We start from the raw sequence: 23184 nt of genomic DNA on the forward strand, positions 1-23184 counted from the left end.
ATTATAATATAAAGCATCATGTACAGGTAGGTAATGAGAGTCTGTTGAGAGCCACATCAAATGAATGCAGCTTCTGTGTCAATGGCTAGGGCTTACTGCTCCAATACACAAAGCTAACATCAGAAATAAAAAAACACCATTACACACCTGTCAGACTATTTAAAATGGGGGTAAGGTCAGACTCCAACTGTACTAGATGCGCAAGGAACCATGGCGACCTAATTCATTTACTATGGCGGTGCCCCAAGCTTCACTTATTCTGGTCAGGGGTCGTGGCTCTCCTTAACAGTGTTTACCGGACTAACATTCCTGTCGACCCAAAACCGTGTCTTCTTGGAATTATAGATGATACGTTAATGGACGACAATAGCAGGCAAGCCATGTTGAGAGCTCTGTTTCAGGCCTGTAGGCTAATCCTTCGGCATTGGAAGGCAGTTGATCCTCCAACGTTGAAGGAATGGATTGCTCAAATGGGTGACACCATAAGATTGGAGAAGTATGTCTATCAACACAGGGGGTGCTCAAGAAAATTTGAGCAAGTGTGGGCTCCATGGTTAGATTCCCCTGGCTTATCCCCAGTAGATCTGGTCATGGATAGGCTGCTTAGATAGATGGGGGGGGGTAGTCAGCCATAGGGGGCAGTCAGAAAGTGGGGAGGTTGATTCATTGGAGCTATGCTGTGTTTGGCATTTGGGGGATGTGGGTACTCCAGTGGGGCTAGTGCCTTCTAAACAGTGGCCTCGGACTGAGGTCTTATGTTATATGGGAGTCTGCTGTACTTTCTGTGTGAACTGTCATTTGCATTGGCAGAATGTTTCGGTGATGTGTCTATGAGCTGTGTACTTGCTGTGATTTTCTTTTCTGTTTAAGAAAAATGTTTTTGTTTCTCTCAATAAACATCTCTGATTTTAAAAAAAGAAATAAAAAAAAACAACATCCAAAATTCATTTAGATAAAAAGAAATGTTGGCTCGAAGAAATGTGGAACTTTTTAGTAGCGTTAAGGACATCACATACATATAAATAAAAATCCCCAAATTTTTATACCAAAATTCCAAGTATTTTCCAATCTATTTTAGTTGCCAGATGGCTTTTTTTTTAATCTAACTTGTTAAAAAAAAAAAAAAAAAAAAAAATACTACAATAAATTAAAATTCTGATTGGTTTGCCAGGGACAAAAATAAATAAATAAAAATTCCAAATATTTTGAAATACAATTTACGGATTTTATATACGATTAAATGTATGTGATGTCCTTAACAGGATCACGAAAATGATACATCAGAAATACCCAGGACACTGCATTCAGCATTTTTTCCCCCTGCCAGAACTCTATCAGGCGATAAAAATGTATCTTTTTGTACAGATCATGCTTATTTATTTACTTTAAATGTCGATGACCGATGTGTAAAGGCACTTCTAAGGCCCCTTGCACACAGGGTTGTCCAGTCGCAGTGCATCACTCCTAGCGTTTTAGTGCACCTAGGAAGGACAGATGAAGCATCCAGCCATGCTGCAGGCAGCCTATCAAAGTCTGCATCCTGTACTGAATGACACCAGTGTTTAGGGCCCTATATATTCGGGAATACAGGTATTTTGTGTTCTGGACCTCTGTCCCTGAATGCACAGGGTCCTAAACCCTGATACCACTCACATCATTCAGTCCCATTTCAGCCACAGGCTGTCAGACTTTGACAGGCTGTCTGCAGAAGGGTTGGACATTGCACTTGTCCCCTCCTGGGCATACCCAACATGCCTGGAGGGACACACATAAGCTGAACAGCCTTATGTGCAAGGGGCCTCAGTCTACCAGTACCAAACGAGCGCAAAATATAAACAGCAACACTGTCATGAGAGGATCATGGTGGTGGCCACTAATGAACTCTCCCTTGGGAATGCTAGTTCTCTGGCTGTATTGTTGATGCTTTGGCTGTAAATACTATCAGAGTAGCTGACCTGTAAGAAATATAGACATGAGGTACACTTTTCTGACACTTATTTAAAGTATGCTCTGTCTAGGTCTGCGATTCAAAAGCTCTATGGTAACAACATACTTTCATTTTACAACATCAGCATTGAAAGCCTGCAATGACAAGTAATTGAAGCGAATTCCAGGTAATTTTCAAGCACTTTTTCAAGAGTATTTTTTATAGGCATTTATCATAATACACAGGCGTTTTTGCATGCGTGTCAAGCTTCAGAAATTGGTTTCCTGGACCGGGCAAGGAGAGGAGAGCAGTTCATTAGGAGGAGAGGAATTTTTTCAAGCTTAAAAACTTCCATCGCATGAATCTATTGAATTCTATAGAGCCAAAAAATGTCTGACTGTGCTTGAAAAGAAGCTCACGTACTTTTACCAGAGGAGGGCCTAGAGGGATTGAGTGTACAAGTGATAACAGGGACAAATAGAAAAGAACTGAAAAAGTTATATTTTTTTTTAAAATAACAAATATGTTATACTTGCTCTCGGCAAGGGTATGGCACAGAGCAGCCCTGATCCTCCTTTTTCTGGGGTCAGCCGACAGCGATCTTAGCTCCTCCTCTTCATTTAGTGCCCCCGCAGTGAGCCGTTTTCCATGGGGGCACCCTCGAGTCCTGCTGCTGCGTCCATTGACACAGGAAGCAGGACTCGGTCCTGCCCCCGTGTCACTGGATTTGATTGACAGCAGTGGGAGCCAGTGGCTCCTGCTGCTATCTATTTATCTATCCAACAAGGACCCCAGACAGCGGCTGGAGCTGCTGGGCTCGTCCTCGATGCTGGAACGCTCTGGGGGCAGCTGCAGCACAAAAGGTTTTTTCACCTTAATGCATTAAAAGGTGAAAAACCCTAGAGTTTACAACTCCTTTAAAGTTGTAAACCCTCATGTTTTTTCACCTTAATGCATCAAGGTGAAAAAACTTCTGACACTGACCAGCCCCCCAGCGATCACTTGGCAGAGACGCGCTATACCTCTATGGCCGGGGTTCTATTGGATAGATTCATAACAGCGCAGCCATTGGCTTCCGCTGCGGTCAATCAAATTCAATGACGCGGGCGACGGCCGAGTCCTACATTCAGCATCTATGGACGTGAATGATGGAATCGGAATCACGCCTGCAAGGTGACCCCCCAGGAGAGTGCTTCACCTAGAGGGTCATCTCTATCCACAACTTCCAGGCTTCCCTGCATGCTTTGCAGCTTCTCCTCCTCTGTCGTTTACTTTCAATTTCTAAGGACTATATATCCCCTTAGTACAAGAATCACTACTTGGTAGCAAGGTACAGACTCCACTTCTTGAAATGCCACCTCACAGCACCTCTAATTCAGTAGACAGGCTCTGAAATGTGTGACACAGCAGCACAGGGCAAAGTGAATATGTGTCACAGAAATCAAGGAAGTAATGCGTGGGATTCTTCACAACTTTTACAAACTTCAAGATTGTTTGTATTATTAGGAGTGGCTAGAAATAAAAATTAATATATGATTTTACACTTTAAATCAAATCAGACACAGCCAGGGGATTAGCATTTTAGAAAGAGACCGGCAATGGCACCCCTCACACTTCCTTTACGATAGAGTCCCTTCAAAACCTTACCAGCAAATAACAAAAAGCACATTAACATACCAGGTACATTGGGATCATCCATTTGCTCCTCCAGTTTTGCAGTCGCCAGTATAATTCACATCAACATTTGCGCACACCCAGTGTCCAATAAAAAAAAACATTACCTTAGGAGTTTGTGGCCATTTGTAGTAGCAACCTCTGCAAGACTTGTAAGTACTTTATGGTACTGGCTTTCATTTTGCTGGGATAATAGTTCCAGGACTTGCCGTAACTACATAAAAATATACAAAAGTAGGAAATATAAGCCAAAAATACACAAATAAAAAAATAAAATAAAAAAATTTAAGGCGACGACTGATATCTAATTAAACACAAAAAGACTTCCAAAAATAATTGTTCCTCTAAATAAAACATGCAAAAAACAATATCAAGCGCACTAAAAGTATAATGCCGCGTACACACCATCACTTTATGTGATGAAAAAAAAACGAAATTTTTAAAAACGTCAATTTAAATGACCGTGTGTGGGGGAAAACGTTGTTTTATGTCTTGTGAAAAATGACAAAAAAAAATTGAAGCATGCTTCAATTTTATGTGTCGTTTTTCAAAACGTCGTTTTTTTTGTTTCACAGAAATTGACCGTGTGTAGCAAAAAACGATGTTTAAAACAACGTTTTTAAACCCGCGCATGCCCAGAAGCTAGTTATGAAGCGAGCTTCAATGGAAAAAAGTGGTGAACGTAACCTCGCTTTGCTAGAGCATTGTGAAAAAACGATGGTGTGTAGGCAACGTCGTTTTGGAAAATTGAAGTTTCAAAAACGTCGTTTTTTACTTCACAGAAAATTTCATTTTTTTCCATCACATAAAGTGATGGTGTGTACGGGGCATAAGACCATAACCTTTGCTAATGACAACTTAAAAAATTACAATAGAAAATAGTTTAGAAAAAAAAATTACAAATATACTGATTTAGGACCCATTGTATAATCATAAAATAAATAAAACCTATTACATTGTTTAACAAGGTACAGCCCAAAACGTAATACTTATGCACAAAAAGAAGCAAAACTAAAGCAACAGGACTGCTGGAACATTATGATGGCAAAGTATTATTGCTCCCTGGTTGCTTGAAGCTGCTGCAAACTAGTCAAATTTCAGCAGCATAGAAAAATTCCAGCTCATAAATCCAGTTAGGGATAGGGATTGAACTGAAAGAAGGAGCTAAAAGAAAAATGCAATGAAAATGCTAACAAGTAGTACCATATTCTCCCGAATATCTTCATTCTGAGTCAACTGTATTAACGTCTGGAACAGTCTGGGGTGGTGCTGTATAAGCACTTCACAAGTTTCACCATATCCACCCTTGGAGGGGAAAAATAAAAAAATGTGTTTGAAAAGACAAGAAATTATTGTTTTACGGTTAATAGTTGGCCCATGTTAACGCAAACTACAGTAAAACCTTGGTTTAAGAGTAACTTGGTTTGAGAGCGTTTTGCAAGTCAAGCAAAGGGTTTTAATTTTGCCTTGATATACAAGCGATGTCTTGATATAAGAGTAGCGTCATGTCACAACTGAGTATAAAAAAAAAAAAAAAAAAAAAAAAAAAAAAGAAGAAGAGAGGAACCTCTGAGTGTACAATATGGTTACATTTAATGAAGGTACAACATTTAGTAACTTATTGCTACACTTAGAGGTGCATCTCTTCTCTTTTATACCCTGTAAAAAAAATGCTTTGATATACAAGTGCTTTGGATTACAAGCATGTTTCTAGAACGATTTTAAGCTTGCAAACCAAGGTTTTACTTTACTGTAAAAACATTGACGGTAAATTATCAAGACAGCCTCAATGCAAAGCAGATTTCAATCCACTGCAAATAAACATTATGATTTAACTATGGATTAGGGACCTGCTTTCTTTTACTTCAAAATAAAATTCAAGGAATGATCAGGAAGCTACTTAGTATTTCTTCATGTGTGCGCTCCAAATACATCATTGGTTACAACAATTTTTTACCTCTACAGGTGCAGATCATCTACTTAGTAGAGCAACAATGCTATACCAATATTAACCTCTAGAGGGGGGTAGTAACAAAAGAATCAGCAAGCTGCATCTATGGCTAAATACATGACAAACTGAGCAATAATCTCCTTAAATCTAGAGCAGGACTAAATTCAGCCAATTCACTTAGGCTGCATTTACACCTGAGCGTTTTGTTTTCGGGCAGAACGTTTTTGCCTCGATTTTGCACAGGTCAAAAGGTCACCAAGGAAAAAAAAAAAAAACGCCTGTAATCTGCCCAAATAGAAGCTCATGTACTTTTTTTTAAGCTTCAGGCTACAAAAACACTCAGATGTGTACAGGCAGGTGCCATTTAAATGAATGGGATTTTGCGAGCTGAAAACGTTCAGGTATGAATGCAGCCTAAGAAATGACTTAACTACCGCTCAAATGCCACATCCAAAAACATATGTACAGAAAGTGATTGATCTGACTTTACTGGCATGAAGTAGCACACCATAATGCATATAATATTTTAACTACAAAACTGTAAAATACACACAACCAAACGGTCAATAAAAACAAATTGTACTTGTTGCACAACTAATTGTCAACTGCAGCCATAGCTGACGGGTCTTTATGTTGACAACCTATTAACACATTGGCCAAGTGCCTTATAGCAGACTGTATGTATACACATACACACACAAGATAGTTTAGTTTTACATAGGTAGTGGTGTTTCTCATTAGGCTCCAAGCTGCTACAGCTCCTAGCAGCGATTTTGAGCGTTTTTTTTCTGCACCTGGAATCAAATTGTGTTATTCTATGTGCCCATGCACACTACTGTAAGCTTTTTCCAGCTTAAGCTTCAAGGAGGAAAAAAAAATAAAAAAAAATTTAGGGGGTGATTTGCCAGCTGAAAAAAAAAATTCATAAACGCCGTTTGCCACTGTTAAACACCAGTTTTTAGCATTTTTTTTTTCTAGCCAGTGGGCCGCCGGCATCTTTAAAGCGGTAGTAAACCGCTGTCTTTTTTTTTTTTTTTTTTAAACCTGAAAAGCAAAAGCCATAATGAGCTAGTATGCACCGCATACTAGCTCATTATGAAATACTTACCTCGGAACGAGGTGAGAGGAACTTACCTGGTCCACGCCGAGGGAGATGTCATCTTTCCTCGGCGTGTCTTCCGGTTATCGCCGCTCCAGCGCTGCGATTGGCTGGAGCAGCGATGTCGTCACTCCCGCGCGCGGGAGACTTCTCCCCGGCAAGGTCCGGCGGCTGCCGGGCCTTTAGCCGAGGATCTCCTCTGCGCATGCGCCGCTGCAGTCAGCGGCGCATTGCGGGTAGAATATCTCCTAAACCTTAAAGGTTTAGGAGATATTCTTTATACCTACAGGTAAGTCTTATTATAGGCTTACCTGTAGGTTGAAGTGGTAGTACAGAGTATACTACCACTTTAACAACCAGTGTATAGCTGGTATAACAGGTGACTCATCAGTGGGCTTTCCTGCTGACAGCTTAATGTGAACCCTTTAGAGTCTGGTACAGAATTTAAGGGGAACCCCTTGCCAAAAAATAAAAAATCCATACCGCGACAGGGTGGGAAAGGCCAGAACTATACCAAGCCACATGCCCTTAACATGGGGGGGGTGGCATGAAAAAAAAAAGCTCATCTTCTTTGGGGCAATTGTTGAGCATAGGGTGCAAACGCTCCAAAACAACAAAATAAATACATGCAGGAATGTGAGTTTTGGCTACGTGGAGATATGAAGGGGGCCTGACAACCGAGTGTCTCCATCCATTCCCTCCTATATAATTGTATAATGATTGTCATACTATGCAATCTGAACGTTCAATCGCTGTACAATTGCCTTTGGATTTACTAGAACTATGTAATAGGAAGACACACCTGAACAATCCATTCAATTTGTATCAAATTCGACAGGGCTTTGCACTACATAGCTGATGGGAGATCTAAAGGTGCTTGTACAATCAGATTGTAATGTGTATGGTCACCTTAGGGGAAGAATTAAGCGGCGGTATAGTAATGAGGAAGGTGTGGTTCAGGTTGGTAATACATGCCCTATTACCAGTGTTGTAAGTAACGGTGTTAAAATAAACGCCGTTACCGAACGATGCCCCTTTTGAGGGTAACGAGTAATCTACCAGATTACTCTTCCCCTCGCGGTAACGCCGTTCCCATTATTTGGGCGGCGTTACCGCAATTACATGTACCTGTGTGTCAGCCGTCGGCCATCCATTATTAAAAAAGCCCGCCTCCTCCTCTGACTTTTCCGTGATAGGCAGAACACTAATTTTCCCAGCAGAGCCTCTGTTTAGTGTTCCGCCTATCACGGATGCCTTTTCATCCTCAGCCTCGGCCTCGGACGAGACGACGTCCGTGATAGGCGGAACACTGAACAGAGGCTCTGCTGGGAAAATGAGTGTTCCGCCTATCACGGAACAGCCTGAGAAGGAGGCGCGGCTTTTGAATAATGGATGGCCACCGACGTCTGACATACGGAGAACAGGAGAAGGTAGGGAGATCGTCGTCGAGGCATGTTACAGGCGGCACAGTGAGGCATGTTACAGGCGGCACAGTGAGGCATGTTACAGGCGGCACAGTGAGGCATGTTACAGGCGGCACAGTGAGGCATGTTACAGGCGGCACAGTGAGGGGTCATCTTATACGGTGAGTATATCCCAAAACCAACATTTTTGATGGAAAATTAGGGGGGCGTCTTATACGTTGCTCATTCTGTAGCAACACTGCCTATTACACCCTTTTCTGTGATGCAAAAACACAGTGGATGATGGGAGATGACCTACGCAAGCAGAAAGAACCTGAAATATCAAACCCTTTGTGGATGAGGTATGTGAGAGATAAGAACATTGGGATGGCTGGGGCAGAAATATTACAAAGAGGATTGTATTTATTATGAAAAGTGAAATTCTGCCTGAAAAGGTGAACTCAAATCCGTACTGGTAATAACAGACAGCTGGAGTATTTCTATATAAAAACGCATGGTGTATTAGTTCCTGCACACATCTTTTAGAACTATAGAAGTCACAAGACATACCTGCACACACAGATCCAATGGTGTAACGCCGTTTCTATCTGGCAGGTACTTAGCACCACGTAGCAGAAGTATCTGTGCTGTATCTCTTTGTCCGTGACTGAGGAAAACAAAAGAAAAGTACTTGTACTACAAGCTGTAGGCTTGATAGCATATTAATTGTAATACAAACAAAAACACATCAAATCTCACTTGCTCAATCTCTCATTGCCTTTTCGTTTGGCTACAAGCTATTGCTGCTGAAGAAATTAATTTCAAGTAATCTTATCTCCCACAAAAACACATTTACTGTCATTTCCCTTCAGATGTACAAAATGTAATATGAAAGAAAGACAATATATGAATATCCGCTTTGAAAACAGAACAAAGGCACTAAAGGTCTTACCACAGTGCTGTCATTGTACATTTCATTATTTTTATAGGAAGACTGGCTTGATAACTTTTATACTTATTAAGATGGTAATGTGTAATACTGCAGAGCCATTCTGTAGCTGGGCTACAATGTAACCAAAGAAATAATGAGCCTTTTCTATACAGAAAAAAGGCCAACATGATAAAGCAGAAGCACTGTTCATTATTTACATGCACTTCACCATAGGAGTTACCATCTTTCTATGCAGAGGGGTTACTCTCATGAGGGTCAGTGCTGACCGCCTTCTGAAAATACTAGTTGCCTAGCCGCCATTCAGATCCTATGGTTTAAATACTTCCTGACCAGGAACAAGTATGCAGCAAGGACATTCGATTTCCTTATCTGCCTAGCTGTTCTTGGTCAATGAAGAAAGCAGGATGTCAGCTTAAAAGGGGTTGTAAAGGTAAAAAAAAAATTTCCTAAATAGCTTCCTTTACCTTAGTGTAGTCCTCCTTCACTTACCTCATCCTTCCATTTTGCTTTTAAATGAGGATTTCTCAGAAGAAATAAGGACACATCCTGTTCTTCTGTCTGTAACTACACACCGTAATGCAAGGCTTTCTTCCTGGTGTGAAGTGTCATGCTCACCCCCTCCCTTAAAGGGGGGAGGAGGCAAGCAGGAGTGTCAGGACGCCCACTAACTCACAGCTCCTTTCTCTTTCTGCAACGTAAAGAGAGTCCTGACTCTCCTGTAGTCTAAGGGAGGGAGCGAGCACGACACTCCACACCAGGGAGAAAGCCTTGCATTACTGTGTGGAGTTACAGACAGAAGAACAGGAAGTAAGGATTTCTCAGAAGAAATAAGGACATTTAAAAAGGATGAGGTAAGTGAAGGAGGACTGCACTAAGGTAAAGGAAGCCATTTAGGAAAAAAAATTGTACCTTTACAACCCCTTTAACAGCCAAACATTTACCCTTTTCAGGACAAGGTCAATAATACCAGCCTGCATATTTCGCCGAATTGCATGCACAACTTTTGGAATCACACTGTAACTAGATAACACAGTACTTTTGTACAAAGCGATCCAGTGTGGGCAAATGTACTACGTTTACGACTTGTGTTTTGGGCATCATTAACTTTGCACTGACACCCACTGCAGATCGCAAGGGCAGCACAATTGGAATGCGGTGTCGGAAAGCAGCACAGAGCACGGGTCTTCTGCACCATGTTCTAGTGTGAACAGGCCCTAACTGTCTAATGAGCATTCTCCAATACTGTATAGCTACTCTCACAATTTTAGAGACAAAACACCATAGACCAGCTGTTGTGACAAATAAATACAAAATATAATGTCCAATGTGGCATAAATCTAATATTATCCATATGTTGCATAAACAGTCTTGTTCTCCACCAAGCAACTTCATACAATGTTCTTCAAACCAACACCTCCGCCCATGTGATCAGTGCAACCTTTAGAACCCTACATTAATATAGGAAAAACCTTGTAAACTCCATGCATATTTTGGGCGACAGTTCAAACCTAAACTCAAGTGTTTACCACTAATTCACAGTGCTCCCTGTAAATCAACTCCATTTTTTATTGCATTTAGACAGAAGTACACCCAGAAATATTTACTCCAACAAGAACTTTAGTTGGCAATAAACAAACCCCGATAGATAGAATCTCCATTACAATTTAGTCCAATAAAATAATTTTAGTCAACGAAAATCTAATATGTTTAATTAAAAATTGTAATGCATTATTTAAGCATTGCTCTAGAATTTCCAAACTCATATACTCCTGGAGTAAAAAAAAATCAAAAAATCTAATATCATGTTATTATTTATGGTATTAAGGTTTGAACAAACTCAGGCACAGCTCCGTGAAAACAGGAAGTTAGTTCATGAGGGTAAATGTCCCTCCTTGCCATTTTCATCTCGTTTTAACCAAATTTTTTATTTATTTTTTTAAAGTCAGCAGCTACAAATACTGCAGCTGCTGACTTATAAAATAAAGGACACTTACCTGTCCAGGACGCCCGCAATGTTGGCACCCGAAGCCGATCTGTCCCTCAGCTCTTGGGTGTTCCCGCCACCATCTTCGGTAAGGGAATCAGGAAGAGAAGCATTGCGGCTTCACAGCCTGGTTCCCTACTACACAATCTGAATGGTCCCTGCTGTCTTCTGGGACCTGTGCATCTCCCAGAAGACAGCAGGGGGGATGGAGGAGATGTGGCGTAGATATCCTCGGTTACTGCAGCTATCTGTGCCCGAAAGTGGGAAGTTCAATTTTTGGGTGTAACTCTGTTTTAAAGTGTTTGTTAAACCCCCCCCCCCCCCCCCCAAAAAAAAAAAATATAAACAGATCCTGGTCCCTTAAAACAGATTACATAGCACAGAACAACGTTTAAAAAAAAAAAAAGCTCCCTGAATCTGCCACTTCCTGTATGCCCTCTCTGCTCTGACCACGAAATGTTATTCTTAAAAATTAAAAAACACCTGCAAAATTGTCACTGCCAGCCCCTCTATTAGACATTGGCATAGCACACTATGCAAGTCGTTTTAAAAAACAAGTGTTCTAAATACCAATTCTGAGCAATCTTCAGGCTGATCACGTGACTCGCGGCCGCTTAAAAGCTTTGAGACAGAGCTTCTGCGGGAGGAGACGAGCAGCCACGTGATCTCCCCGGCTGACGTCAGAGGGAGATCATGACTCCTCCCGCAAAGACATCTGATCTGTAAATCGGCCACGAGTCACGTGACTGGCCTGAAGACAGCTCAAATTCAGCATTTACAACTCTCATTTTTTAAAACAACTTACATAGTGTGCTATGCCAGGCTCTAATAGAGGGGCTGGCATAGTCTTAGGGTTTTGCACAGAGCAACCACGATCCTCCTCTTCTGGGGACCCCCATCGGTGCTCCTGGCCCCTCCCCTTCTTGAGTGTCCCCACGGAAAGCCGCTTTCCATGGGACATTCATGCGGATGCGCTCCCGAGCCATTGCTATCAATCTATCCAATGAGGACCCGAGACAGTGGCTGGAGCGATCGGGTTCAGGTAAGTAAAAAAGGAGGGTCTGGGGGGCTGCTGCACTGCAGAACGTTTTTCACCTTAATACATAGAATGCATTAAGGTGAAAAAAACTTGAGGGTTTACAACCCCTTTAAGGCAGCTAGCAAAAGGTAAAATGTACACAAACTCCTCAAAACAAATCGATAATCACAAAATGCAGTGCCTTTATGTGACAGTAATGCTTTAAATGTAATGCATTAAAGGGGTTGTAAAGGAAAACATTTTTTTCCCTAAATAGCTTCCTTTGCCTTAGTGCAGTCCTCCTTCACTTACCTCATCCTTCCATTTTGCTTTTAAATGTCCTTTTTTCTTCTGAGAAATCCTCACTTCCTGTTCTTCTGTCTGTAACTACACACCGTAATGCGAGGCTTTCTTCCTGGTGTGGAGAAAGCCTCTTGCGGGGGCGAGCAGGAGTGTCAGGACGCCCACTAACACACAGCTCCTTTCTGTATCTGCAAAGTATAGAGTGTCCTGACTTGCCTGCTCGCCCCCTCAAGAGGCTTTCTCCACACCAGGGAGAAAGCCTTGCATTACGGTGTGTAGTTACAGACAGAAGAACAGGAAGTGAGCATTTCTCAGAAGAAATAAGAACATTTAAAAGCAAAATGGAAGGATGAGGTAAGTGAAGGAGGACTGCACTAAGGTAAAGGAAGCTATTTAGAGAAAAAAAATCCTTTACAACCCCTTTAACATTCCTTCATTATAAAGAAAGTAAGAAAAAAAAAAAAAAAAAAAAGAATCTTGCTGTCCCAGTGTGACTTTCACCATCCAAAGAGGAAGAGGACTACCACGGTGGTCCTTTAATGTGTTAAGGCGCTGCACTTTGTGCTATTAATAAGCAAGAGATAACAACTGACAGGACAGATGTATAAACCACTCCACTATTGTTATCCCCCAGACAAGTGCATTGGAAAGCGCCTCCCAATTTCAATTGCTAAACTAATGCACAATGGCTGTGCCAAACATGAACATCTGGGAAGCCATAGGCTGGATACTACTACACGGGAAATGGTTCACTTCTGCCTTGAAGCACTAGGGTTGCCGGTTCGAATCCCAACCAGGGCCTTAACTGCCTGGAGTTTGCATGTTCTCCTTGTACCTGTGTGGGTTTCCTCCGACACTGTAAAAACATGCTGGAAGGTTAATTGGCTCATGTCTAAACTGGCCATAGTATATGTATATGTATGTATGAATGTGAGTTAGGGACCTTAGATTGTTGAGGGCAGGGACTGATGTGAATGTACAATATATATGTAAAGCACTAATTGATAATGTTGTACAAGTACCTGCAGTAGATAAAAATAATAAATAAAAACACTGATCTACAGTAACTTCCTAATCAACTGCAAGGCTATTGGTGCCAATACCATCAATTGCTTTCCAGGCTCCATAATATATGCATTATACAATGTTAAAAAGTTATTCTAGTCCTAAAACAAAATGATTGTGCCTTACCTGCATGCAAAGTACAGCGGAGTGGATCCTGAAACGTTAGGCCTGTTAATATCTGCACCACTGTCTAGTAAGCAGAGTACAGTCTAAAAAACAAAAAACACAATAGGATAAAAAGGTGTTACATCACATCAGGGCTTTGGTTAGCTGTAAAGTGTTTGAAGTAGTGAAAATGATTTGGGTGTCAGTCTCAAAAGAGGAATACAGAACAAGGAACTGAAAGCAACACTCTCATGGACGAAACACCCAAGTTGTGTATACATTTTAAAACATCACAATTACATAGCACAGTATAGTCCAAAAATTGAGCAATCCTGAAGATAATTGATCACATATTAGGCACTGCAGGGAAGAATACAGGTTCAAAAATAGGATCTGCAGAAATCAAGTTATTTGTATAGTATGGGAAGTTCTTTGTAAGTCCTGAAACATTTTTGTGTTTTCATACTTAACATCTATGCAGTTACAAAGAGCTGCCCCCATCTCTGCACTGAGAACCGAGTCACAGAACACCGCCGGTGGCTCGGTTCTCACTCCTTCCCGAGCAGAGCGATGCTGACCGTCAGTCAGCATCACTCCTGGTCTGCTTCTCCATGCTCATTGGAGCGATGAGCTGTGGAGGGGCGGGGAGAGGCTTGCCGAGACTGCCATCAATCAGGGCAGCTGGTGGATCCAGACCTGGAAGTTGGGATGACCCGCTGCCCCGACTGAGGGCAGCAACGTCAGCAGAGAGCCGACATCAGTCTGCTCTCCACTGAAAACGGGTCACAGGAGTGCAAAACTAATTGCACGCCTGTGACCCAGAGGAGAAGCCCAGGCTAAAAAGCTCAGGCTGGACTTCTCCTTTTAGGTGTATTCCTCATGAGAATGTGGCGTTTTTTGTTTGCGATTTCTGTGCCAGTTCTGCCAGTTTTGTAGGATTTAATTATTATATATGATTTATATAGCACCAACAGTTTGTGCAGCGCTTTACAATATAAAGGGAGACAATACACCAACAATATAATTCAATACAAGAGGGTTAGAATGGCCCTGCTCCTGCAAGCTTACAATCGAAGAGTTAAAATAGCATAGATCTGCACACATATAGCAATATGTTGGTACTCATTTCTTATATTCACATTTGTTGCAGTAATGAAAATGTATCTAGTTTTTAGTACCTATTTATATGGGAATGCTTCGGAGAGGGTTTGGTGTACACAGTTCTGTGCATGTGGAGAGTACATAGCTGTCATTCTCAAACAATACAAAGTAAAAGGGATGGTGCACATGGGGAGGAGCCAACATCACAGGCTGTGAAAAAGAATTTCGAAGCCAGCATGTACACATTTACTGTGCAGGAAGCCTGCCATATAGCATATACTGTTTACTTTTGAGGCATACGAATTTAGAGCATATATAAACCCAATAACAAAAATGAGAAGTATTGGAGCTCAACAGCCGTTAGATGTGGTTAGCTGCAATCTTTTATTCCCCTAAACTTTTTCCCTTTATTTTAACTGAGCAGCCTTGACACCCCTATAACTTACTGTACTCTATCTCTGTACTATCAACTCCTAAAACTTCTAGAAAGAAGAATGGCCATTTGTTTTTGCACTTGTCAAAGATGTACTAAAAACAAGTATTGATAAATTTAAAGGCCAACTACATCTTTTGCAACATGTTACGCCCATATTTAGGGCTAGCACTGACTGGGCTGCTTTATGAATTGCCCAGGACCTAGTGCTTAAAGCAGAGTTCCACCCGTGTTTTAGTTTAGTAAAAGTCAGCAGCTACAAAAAGCATAGCTGCTGACTTTTAATAAACCGACACTTACCTGCGCCACGATCCAGCTACGCGGCCGCCCGGAGGCTCGCTCCTTTCCATCGTAACTGTGGAAGTCGGCCATGACAGCTTACAGCTTCACGGCCAGGCGCGCACTGCGCATGCGCGAGTCACGCTGCGCTCGCCTATTGGCCAGCCAATCTTCTGGGACCCGAGTTGTGTCCCAGAAGATCGCTGGCAGGGAGGGGGCCACCAAGGGCGAGAGGAGGAGAGGAGTCGCCTAGGCGGCCAAAAAAAAAAAGGAGGAAGTCCTACTAAAATGAGGGTACACACTCGTTGCGCCCCCCCACACCCAAAAAAAGGACATGCCAAATGTGGAATGTCATGGAGCGAGGAGTGCTTAAAGAGGAAGTTCTACTTTTGGGTGGAACTCCGCTTTAATTCCAGCAAACCAAACTGGGGAGGGGCATATCCATTTCAGCCCAATGACAACTATACAAGGGCAGCAACATTTTCTCTTACCTATCCAGAATTAAACCAAACATTCTCCCTTATTCTAATTTCAATGTGTAAGCAGCAAAGGTGTCATTCAAGGATACGGTCACCATTTAAAAAATATATAAATAAATGCACATTTTTGAAGATAAGGAAATGTGCATTTATTATTTAATTTATTGGGAGCCTGCAAAGCATTGCGCGCCCACGATCAGCAGATCATGGGGATCTTGCAGACTCTGTGTGTAAGCTGTATACTTGTACCTCTTACGAGCATTCAGTTACACTGACAGAAACTTTCAATGAACTACCACTGCGCTCAACAGCACAGGCTTAGTTTATTAAAGGGGTGGTTCACCCTAAAAACTACTTTTTTTTATTACACTGGCCCCCCACATTACAATACGATTAAGGCTATTATTTTTTTGATGCTGTACATACCTTTGTACAGCATATTCACCCGTTGCTTCGGGGTTGCGAGTCCCGCGGGAGTGGGCGTTCCCAACATTTTGACCAAAAACGAGCTCCCCCCATCGTGTAAGCCGCGTCACGGTTGGCGAAAGGAGCCGAACAGCGAGTCGGCGCTATACTGCGCATGCGCATCACCGTTCGGCTCCTTTCACCAACCGTGACGCGGCTTACGCGACGGGGGGAGCTCGTTTTTGGTCAAAATGTCAATCACAGACATGTTAGGAACGCCCACTCCCGCGGGACTCGCAACCCAGAAGCCACGGGTGAATATGCTGTACAAAGGTATGTACAGCATCAAAAAAAAAAAAAATAGCCTTAATCGTATTGTAATGTGGGGGGCCAGTGTAATAAAAAAGTAGTTTTTAGGGTGAACCACCCCTTTAAGAACTATAACCCGACTGCTGCAAAGGCTGTCGGTAGCTATAGTGTCCATTCACAGAATACCATGAACAAATGACGTGACCTGGTGGGTAGAGCCCCACAAAGCCACTTTTTTTTTTTTATAATTGTGGCAGCAGACACAGGTAGACGATCCCCAGTCTTCTGTCATGGTGGGGATCAGAGGGGGATGTGGGGGCAGCTGCAGCACTAACAGGTTACGTTACACTCTCAAATATTAGAGAAAACACTTACAGTCTTGTGTCCATTCTGGCATGCCACATGTAGCGCCGTTTGTCCCATAGCATCTTCCACGTCTACATTGGTGACATGCTGTACAAGGTCGTGAAGAAGCTCTGTCCGCCCATTTACTGCTAACCAGTGAATCTTAAAATAAAAGAGAAGCTTTCAGTTAAGAAAAACAAACTGCTGACATGCCCATTTTCTTTAATAGCCATCTTGAGATCACTTCTAAAAGACAGCTTGTTAGAAAGAAAACACTGAGGCTGTCATTGTTGGCCTCTCCTTAAAATACCAGTTGCTTAGCTGCCATGCCGACTCTTGTGCTTCAGCAGTTTCAGTCTCTAACCTGAAACAGTGTGTAGATCAGTGGTTCTCAACCTGGGGGTCGGGACCCCCTTGGGGGTAAAATGATGATTTGCCAGGGGGTCACCAAATCATGGGCTGTTCCTGAAGCCTGCAGCCGCCCACTCAGCCGTCCATTCAGTTCACGGCATGGCTGGGGGGCAGAGATTAGAAGTCAGCTGACATGAGGAATGTGAAGTGGGAGAGGCTGGAGGAGACCCTATCTCCTGATTTCAGCATAGGTGTCACTGCTACGAGACACTACAAAGTCTCAGACACCGTGAATGCGGAGGCACAGTGAGTAACACTACCTGTGATTATAATTGCCATGAAAAGTCCCCACTACAGTTCTCAGATCAGCAGATGACCTTGATTAAGAGAACCTAAGTTGACTGATCAGAACTCCCCGCCAGCACTGCCACTGATCCTACTAACCCCACCAAGAAATAAGAGAAGAAATAAAAATAGAGAATGCATGGAAGGGAGAGAAAAAGAGGGGAAGGAACAAAAGAAAAAATGGAGCAAAAGACGGCTAGAGAGAGGGATGGGGGAGGGGAAAGGGAAAGAAAGGAGAACAAAGAGATAGAGGGGTACATCCTTAAATGTACCATAATGGGTTTCACTATTGTACAAGTGGAAGGGACGCCAACCACGCTACGAAAAGAATTTTACCGCTAGGGGTCCCCGCAACTTGGGAAATTTTATCAAGGGGTCACGGCACTAGTAAGGTTGAGAACCACTGGTGTAGATAAAGAGTCTCTATCCTGATCTGCCACTTGCTTTGGGCCAGTGTCCTAAAGTTTTGAGGCCAGTGCATCAGCATTTTCGGTGATAGCAAGCACAATATTTCTCCAATAAAAGGCATATTAAAAAAAGCCTACACTATCCTCCACTGGGACCTGGGACGATTTACCCTTATTTCTGTTCTGGCCATACCTGACAAGAAACTTTTTTTTTTTTTTAATATGGATTTTCAAAACACGAAATAACTTTCCCAGGGTTTAAAAGGCAAGGTAGCTAACCACATATTAGGCCACAAAACATACTTACAGCAGTAAGTCCTTCATTGTTGCAAATGTTGACATCTGCATTGTATTCTAGGAGTTTGCTCATGCATTTCTTTTGCCTGTAAAAAAAAAAAATATTACATTTTAAGATGTTCCATTTATGTAATGATTAATATTGTGTGAAATCCCAACGCATATCTGTATTGAAGAACAAAAAACTCTTTGTACCAAAAGCTTTAGAAAGCTCTTTACAGCAGAATTTTGAACAAACTGAAAAAAAAAAAAAAGCGAGAAGGATGTAGAAACTGGGTGGTTCCAGCATGTACAGTCGTATGCAAAAGTTTAGGAACCCCTGACAATTTCCAAGATTATCCTTTATAAATATTTGGATCAGCAATTTCATTTTGATCTATCAAATAACTGAAGGATACAGTAATATTTCAGTAGTAAAATGAAGTTTATTGGATTAACAGAAAATGCGTAATATTCATCAAAACAAAATTAGACAGGTGCATAAATTTGGGCACCCTTGTCATTTTGTTGATTTGAATACCTGTAACTACTTAAGCACTGATTAATTGGAACACACAATTGGTTTGGTGAGCTCATTAAGCTTTGAACTTCATAGACAGGTGCAGCCAATCATGAGAAAGGGTATTTAAGGTGGCCAATTGCAAGTTGTTGTTCTCTTTGACTCTCCTCTGAAGAGTGGCAACATGGGGGCCTCAAAACAACTCTCAAATTACCTGAAAACAAAGATTGTTCTACATTATGGTTTAGGGGAAGGCTACAAAAGGTTATCGCAGAGATACAAGCTAGCAGTGTCCACTGTGAGGAACATAGTGAGGAAATGGAAGACCACAGGCACAGTTCTTGTTAAGGCCAGAAGTGGCAGGCACATCAAATATTGGAGAGGCGAAGGATGGTGAGAACGGTCAAAAACAGCCCACGGTCCTCCTCCAAAGACCTACAACATCAACTTGCTGCAGATGGTGTCACTGTGCCTCCTTCAACCATTCCGCACACTTTGCACAGGGAGAAGCTGTATGGGAGAGTGATGGGAAAAGTACCAGTTACATTTACCGGTAACGGATTTTCTAGGAAGTCTTCCAGGACGGCACACCTGAGATGACGGTCCCACCCGACAGGAAACACAACAACAGTTTAAAAGGCCCCACCCTTCCCTCTGTCCCTCAGTTATGACAAAGTATAGACCCACACCTTCTGTGAACACAAACATCACCAACATTTAAGGGTGGGAAGTAGGCCTGCCGTCCTGGAAGACTTCCTAGAAAATCCGTTACCGGTAAGTGAAACTGGTACTTTTCTCCAGTCATCTTCCAGGACGGCACACCTGAGACAATGAGCAAGAAGTTCAGGCCTACCTTAGGGTGGATCACCGCCTGTAGGACTTTCCTGCCCAATGCCAAGTTCTGAGGGGACAACAGCTCCACTCTGTAGTGCCTCAGAAAAGTATTTTGGCTCGTCCAAGTTGCTGCTCTGCAGATTTGATCAATCTAAACGCCTGTCCTTTCTGCCCAAGAGGTCGCCAGAGATCTGGTTGAGTGAGCTTTAATGTGAGTTGGAACAGGTTTTCCTGACTGTTCATAAGCTACTGCGATAGTCTGTGTAATCCACCTGGCTATCGTAGGCTTAGAGGCTTGAAGCCCTTTCTTTTGACCGGAGAAATAATTAACACATGATTTGATCTCTTGAACTCACTCACTCTATCCAAATAGGCTAGAAAGCACCTTCTAACATCTAATAAATGAAATCTTGGCTCTGTAATTTTTTGGGTTTTGACAAAAGGAGGGGAGAACAATCTCCTGTGAAATTCAGAGGTCACTTTAGGCAAATATAAAGGATCCTGGATCGGTATGCAACACTGGCCCCTGAGAGAGGAGATCGCGTCTGGACGGGAGATGCAGCGGAGGAGCCATCGACCACCTTCTCAATGTGGGGAACCATGCTCGCTTCGGCCACCAGGGTGCGATCAGAATAAGATATCCTTTTGACCTGGATAACTTGTGTAGCACTGTCCTGATGAATGGGCTGCATGCTGAGGACGTCTGCCTGAATGTTGAGGGATCCTCTCACATGTACCGCCGAAACTGAGAGAATGTCTGTCTTTCTCCACGTCCCCCAGGATCTCCTGGGTCAGTTTCATCAGCCTGCTGGACCTTGTTTCCCCCTGATGATTTAGGTAGGACACAGCTACTGCATGTTGGTTTAGTTTCCGTAGATTTATAATCAGCCGGAATTTTCTGGATGGTTTTGGTACCACGAAAAAGTGGGAGTAAAACCCCTGGCGGATTTGATCTACTGGAACAGGAATGATGACCTGCTGTTCCACTAGTTCCCGGACACTCTCCAATAGGCCCCCTGCTTTTAATGGGTCTTTGGGGAGATGAGTCAGGATAAAGTTTGGTGGAGGGGGAGACAGAAATTCTAACTTATATTCTAAATCTGATAAAGTGATACAAGGACTCTGCATGATATTTTCCCAATGAGGGAGAAACTACGAGAGCCTTCCTCCAACTTTTATGCTGGCGTCATTTAGATTCTTTGTTGGAAGTAGTAGCTCTGGAAAAAAGGATCCCACCTTTTTCCTTGCCTTTTCCGAATCCCCACTTTTTCTTTGGCTCCTCCTTTCCCTGAAATTTTTTTTTGAAGGAGGGCCAGGAGAAAATTTCTTCCCTTTATCTTTTTTGGATTTAGCAGGGAACTTCTTTCCTTTCTCTGTGGAACGAGACAGTACCTGCTCCAAATCAGAACCAAAGAGCAGGGATCCCTCAAAGGGAATCCCACAAAGGCGAGACTTGGATGTGAAATCTCCATCCCATGTCTTTACCCAAAGGGCTCTTCTGGCAGAATTTAAAAGAGCTGCTGACTTGGCGGTAGTTCTGACTGTTTCCACTGCGGCATCTGCTAGATAGGCCACTGCTTTCCCCACCACTTCTAGGGAGTCTAGTACTTCTTTGGATTTCCTGTCCTGTGCTATGTGGTCCATTAATCTGCGGACCCAAGCGTCCGCATTTCTAGCGACACATGCAGAGGCCAATGCAGGGCCATAGCAGCTGCATTGGCGTCCCATGCTCTGCGCAACAGAGTCTTGGATTTCTTATCCATTGGATCCCAAATGTTACCGGAATCTTCAAAGGATAGATCCGAGTGTTTGGATACTTGAGCTAAAGAAGCATCCAAACGCGGGACTTTGAAGAATCTGTCTTCTTCCTCTGCTTTGAAGGGGCACCTACGCTTCCAGGTTTTAAGCCTTAATACCCTGTGCTCTGGTTCCTTCCATTCTCTTAAGATAATATCTTTAAGAGATTGATGTACAGGAAATGATTTAGTTTGTGCTTTACCAAGTCCCCTGAACAATTTATCTTGTACCGAGACCTGCGTGGGTGGCAGCTGGATGTCCTCAGAAGTATAAATCGCTTTGAGGAGATCCTCCACAGAAAAGGAGGTGTCCGCCAGGTCTAGTATCCCCCAGGCTACTCTGGTCAGAATCTTCCCCCTCTTCCGGAAATGATTGTTCTGTACCTAGGGGGGCTAAATCCCTATTTGCCACCGTGGCTTTAAAGGATTGTAGAGTAGCGAGAATTTCAGTCTGTAAAGCTCTGCACTCTTTCATGACCTGCGCTGTCTCTCTACCTGCTAACTTATAAATACATTTAAAACAGAAGGGTTTTGTATGGTCCTGTGGGAGATTATCACCACAGTTCCCACAGCGCTTAGATTTGCCAGATGACTTGCCCCTAGATTTACTGGTAGTCTCCTGGGCAGGGCATTCAGTTTCTGAAAAAACAAACAATAAAAAACCCCTGTTACCCATGAGCTACCCTTGGGGGAGAGTGAATAAAGGGCCATCCCAGAATCACTACCCCCACCAGCCAAGTCACTCACCCCCTGTGGCGCACTTGTGTTGCTGGAATCGATCCGTCCTCCAACTTGCTCAAGGCAACCCCCGCCATAGGCAAAGGATCACTGCCTGTGGTGTAGGCTGGGGGGAGATGTAGGACTCTGGACCCCCGCTCCGTTGCCGCTCTGAGGCCTGCAGCACGCTGATCGCCGCCATTTTGGCGTAGCCCAGGCACGCGGAAGTGACGTCATCCTGGCGCACCGCTCGTTAAGCTTCCGGACATACGCAGTGCAATCCCGAGGACGCTGAAGCCCGAAAATCTCTGAGAAAAGTTATCTGTGCCTAATCCTCACAGAGCCTGCACCAGAGACACTGAGGAAAGACAGCAGTAGCCCGCACGACTCCTCCCCGGCCCGATGGGACATCCGAGTGGCTCCTCCTTACCATTCACCACTATCAGGTAGGAGGAGAGAGTGGGATAGATGGTCCCTGGAGACATGGACACCCTCACTGTGACCAAAATGCCGCCAGTATTCTTAGGAGGCTTTGCAGTAGCCCAGCATACCTTGCTTTTCTGAAAATATAGAATGGGGGACCCTCCTTGGAATAAAGCCAGAGCCTTTATCTGTCCACGCAAACCCCACTGTTTGCTTTTTGGTCAGAATATCCAAGGAGGGAAGACCTTGGTCTACTTAAAAAAAATAACAAAACTGTTTCGCTGCCATCCTGTGGGAAACACAATCAATAACTGAGGGACAGAGGAAAGGGTGGGGCCCTTTTAAGCTCTGTTGATTGTGTTTCCTGTCAGGTGGGACCATCATCTCAGGTGTGCCGTCCTGGAAGATGACTGGAGAAAGATGCCTTTTCTGCACACACGCCACAAACGGAGTCACTTGAGGGATGCAAACGCACATTTGGACAAGCCAGCTTAATTTTGGAATAAGGGACTGTGGACTGATGAAACAAAGATTGGAGTTAATTGGTCATAACAAAGGGCGTTATGCATGGTGGCAAAAGAACACAGCATTCCAAGAAAAACACTTACCCACAGTAAAATTTGGTGGAGGTTCCATTATGCTGTGGGGCTGTCTGGCCAGCGCCGGTACTGGGAATCTGGTTA

At 43.1% G+C, this 23184-nt stretch overlaps 1 protein-coding gene across 2 annotated transcripts in view; it reads right to left on the reverse strand.

The window, feature by feature from the left end:
- The window catches only part of HACE1 (HECT domain and ankyrin repeat containing E3 ubiquitin protein ligase 1), a 161256-nt gene that overhangs the window by 105315 nt on the left and 32757 nt on the right, over positions 1-23184 (reverse strand). For both annotated transcript variants that reach the window (XM_040350164.1, XM_040350165.1), the window contains exons 5-10: positions 18243-18318; positions 16863-16994; positions 13503-13585; positions 8625-8721; positions 4805-4906; positions 3709-3815 (exon numbers count right to left, since the gene is read on the reverse strand). In XM_040350164.1, the coding sequence (XP_040206098.1) occupies positions 3709-3815; positions 4805-4906; positions 8625-8721; positions 13503-13585; positions 16863-16994; positions 18243-18318 (597 nt within the window). The remainder of the gene's footprint in view (positions 1-3708; positions 3816-4804; positions 4907-8624; positions 8722-13502; positions 13586-16862; positions 16995-18242; positions 18319-23184) is intronic.

This window comes from Rana temporaria, chromosome 4, assembly GCF_905171775.1.
Source record: "Rana temporaria chromosome 4, aRanTem1.1, whole genome shotgun sequence".
Taxonomy (NCBI): domain Eukaryota; kingdom Metazoa; phylum Chordata; class Amphibia; order Anura; family Ranidae; genus Rana; species Rana temporaria.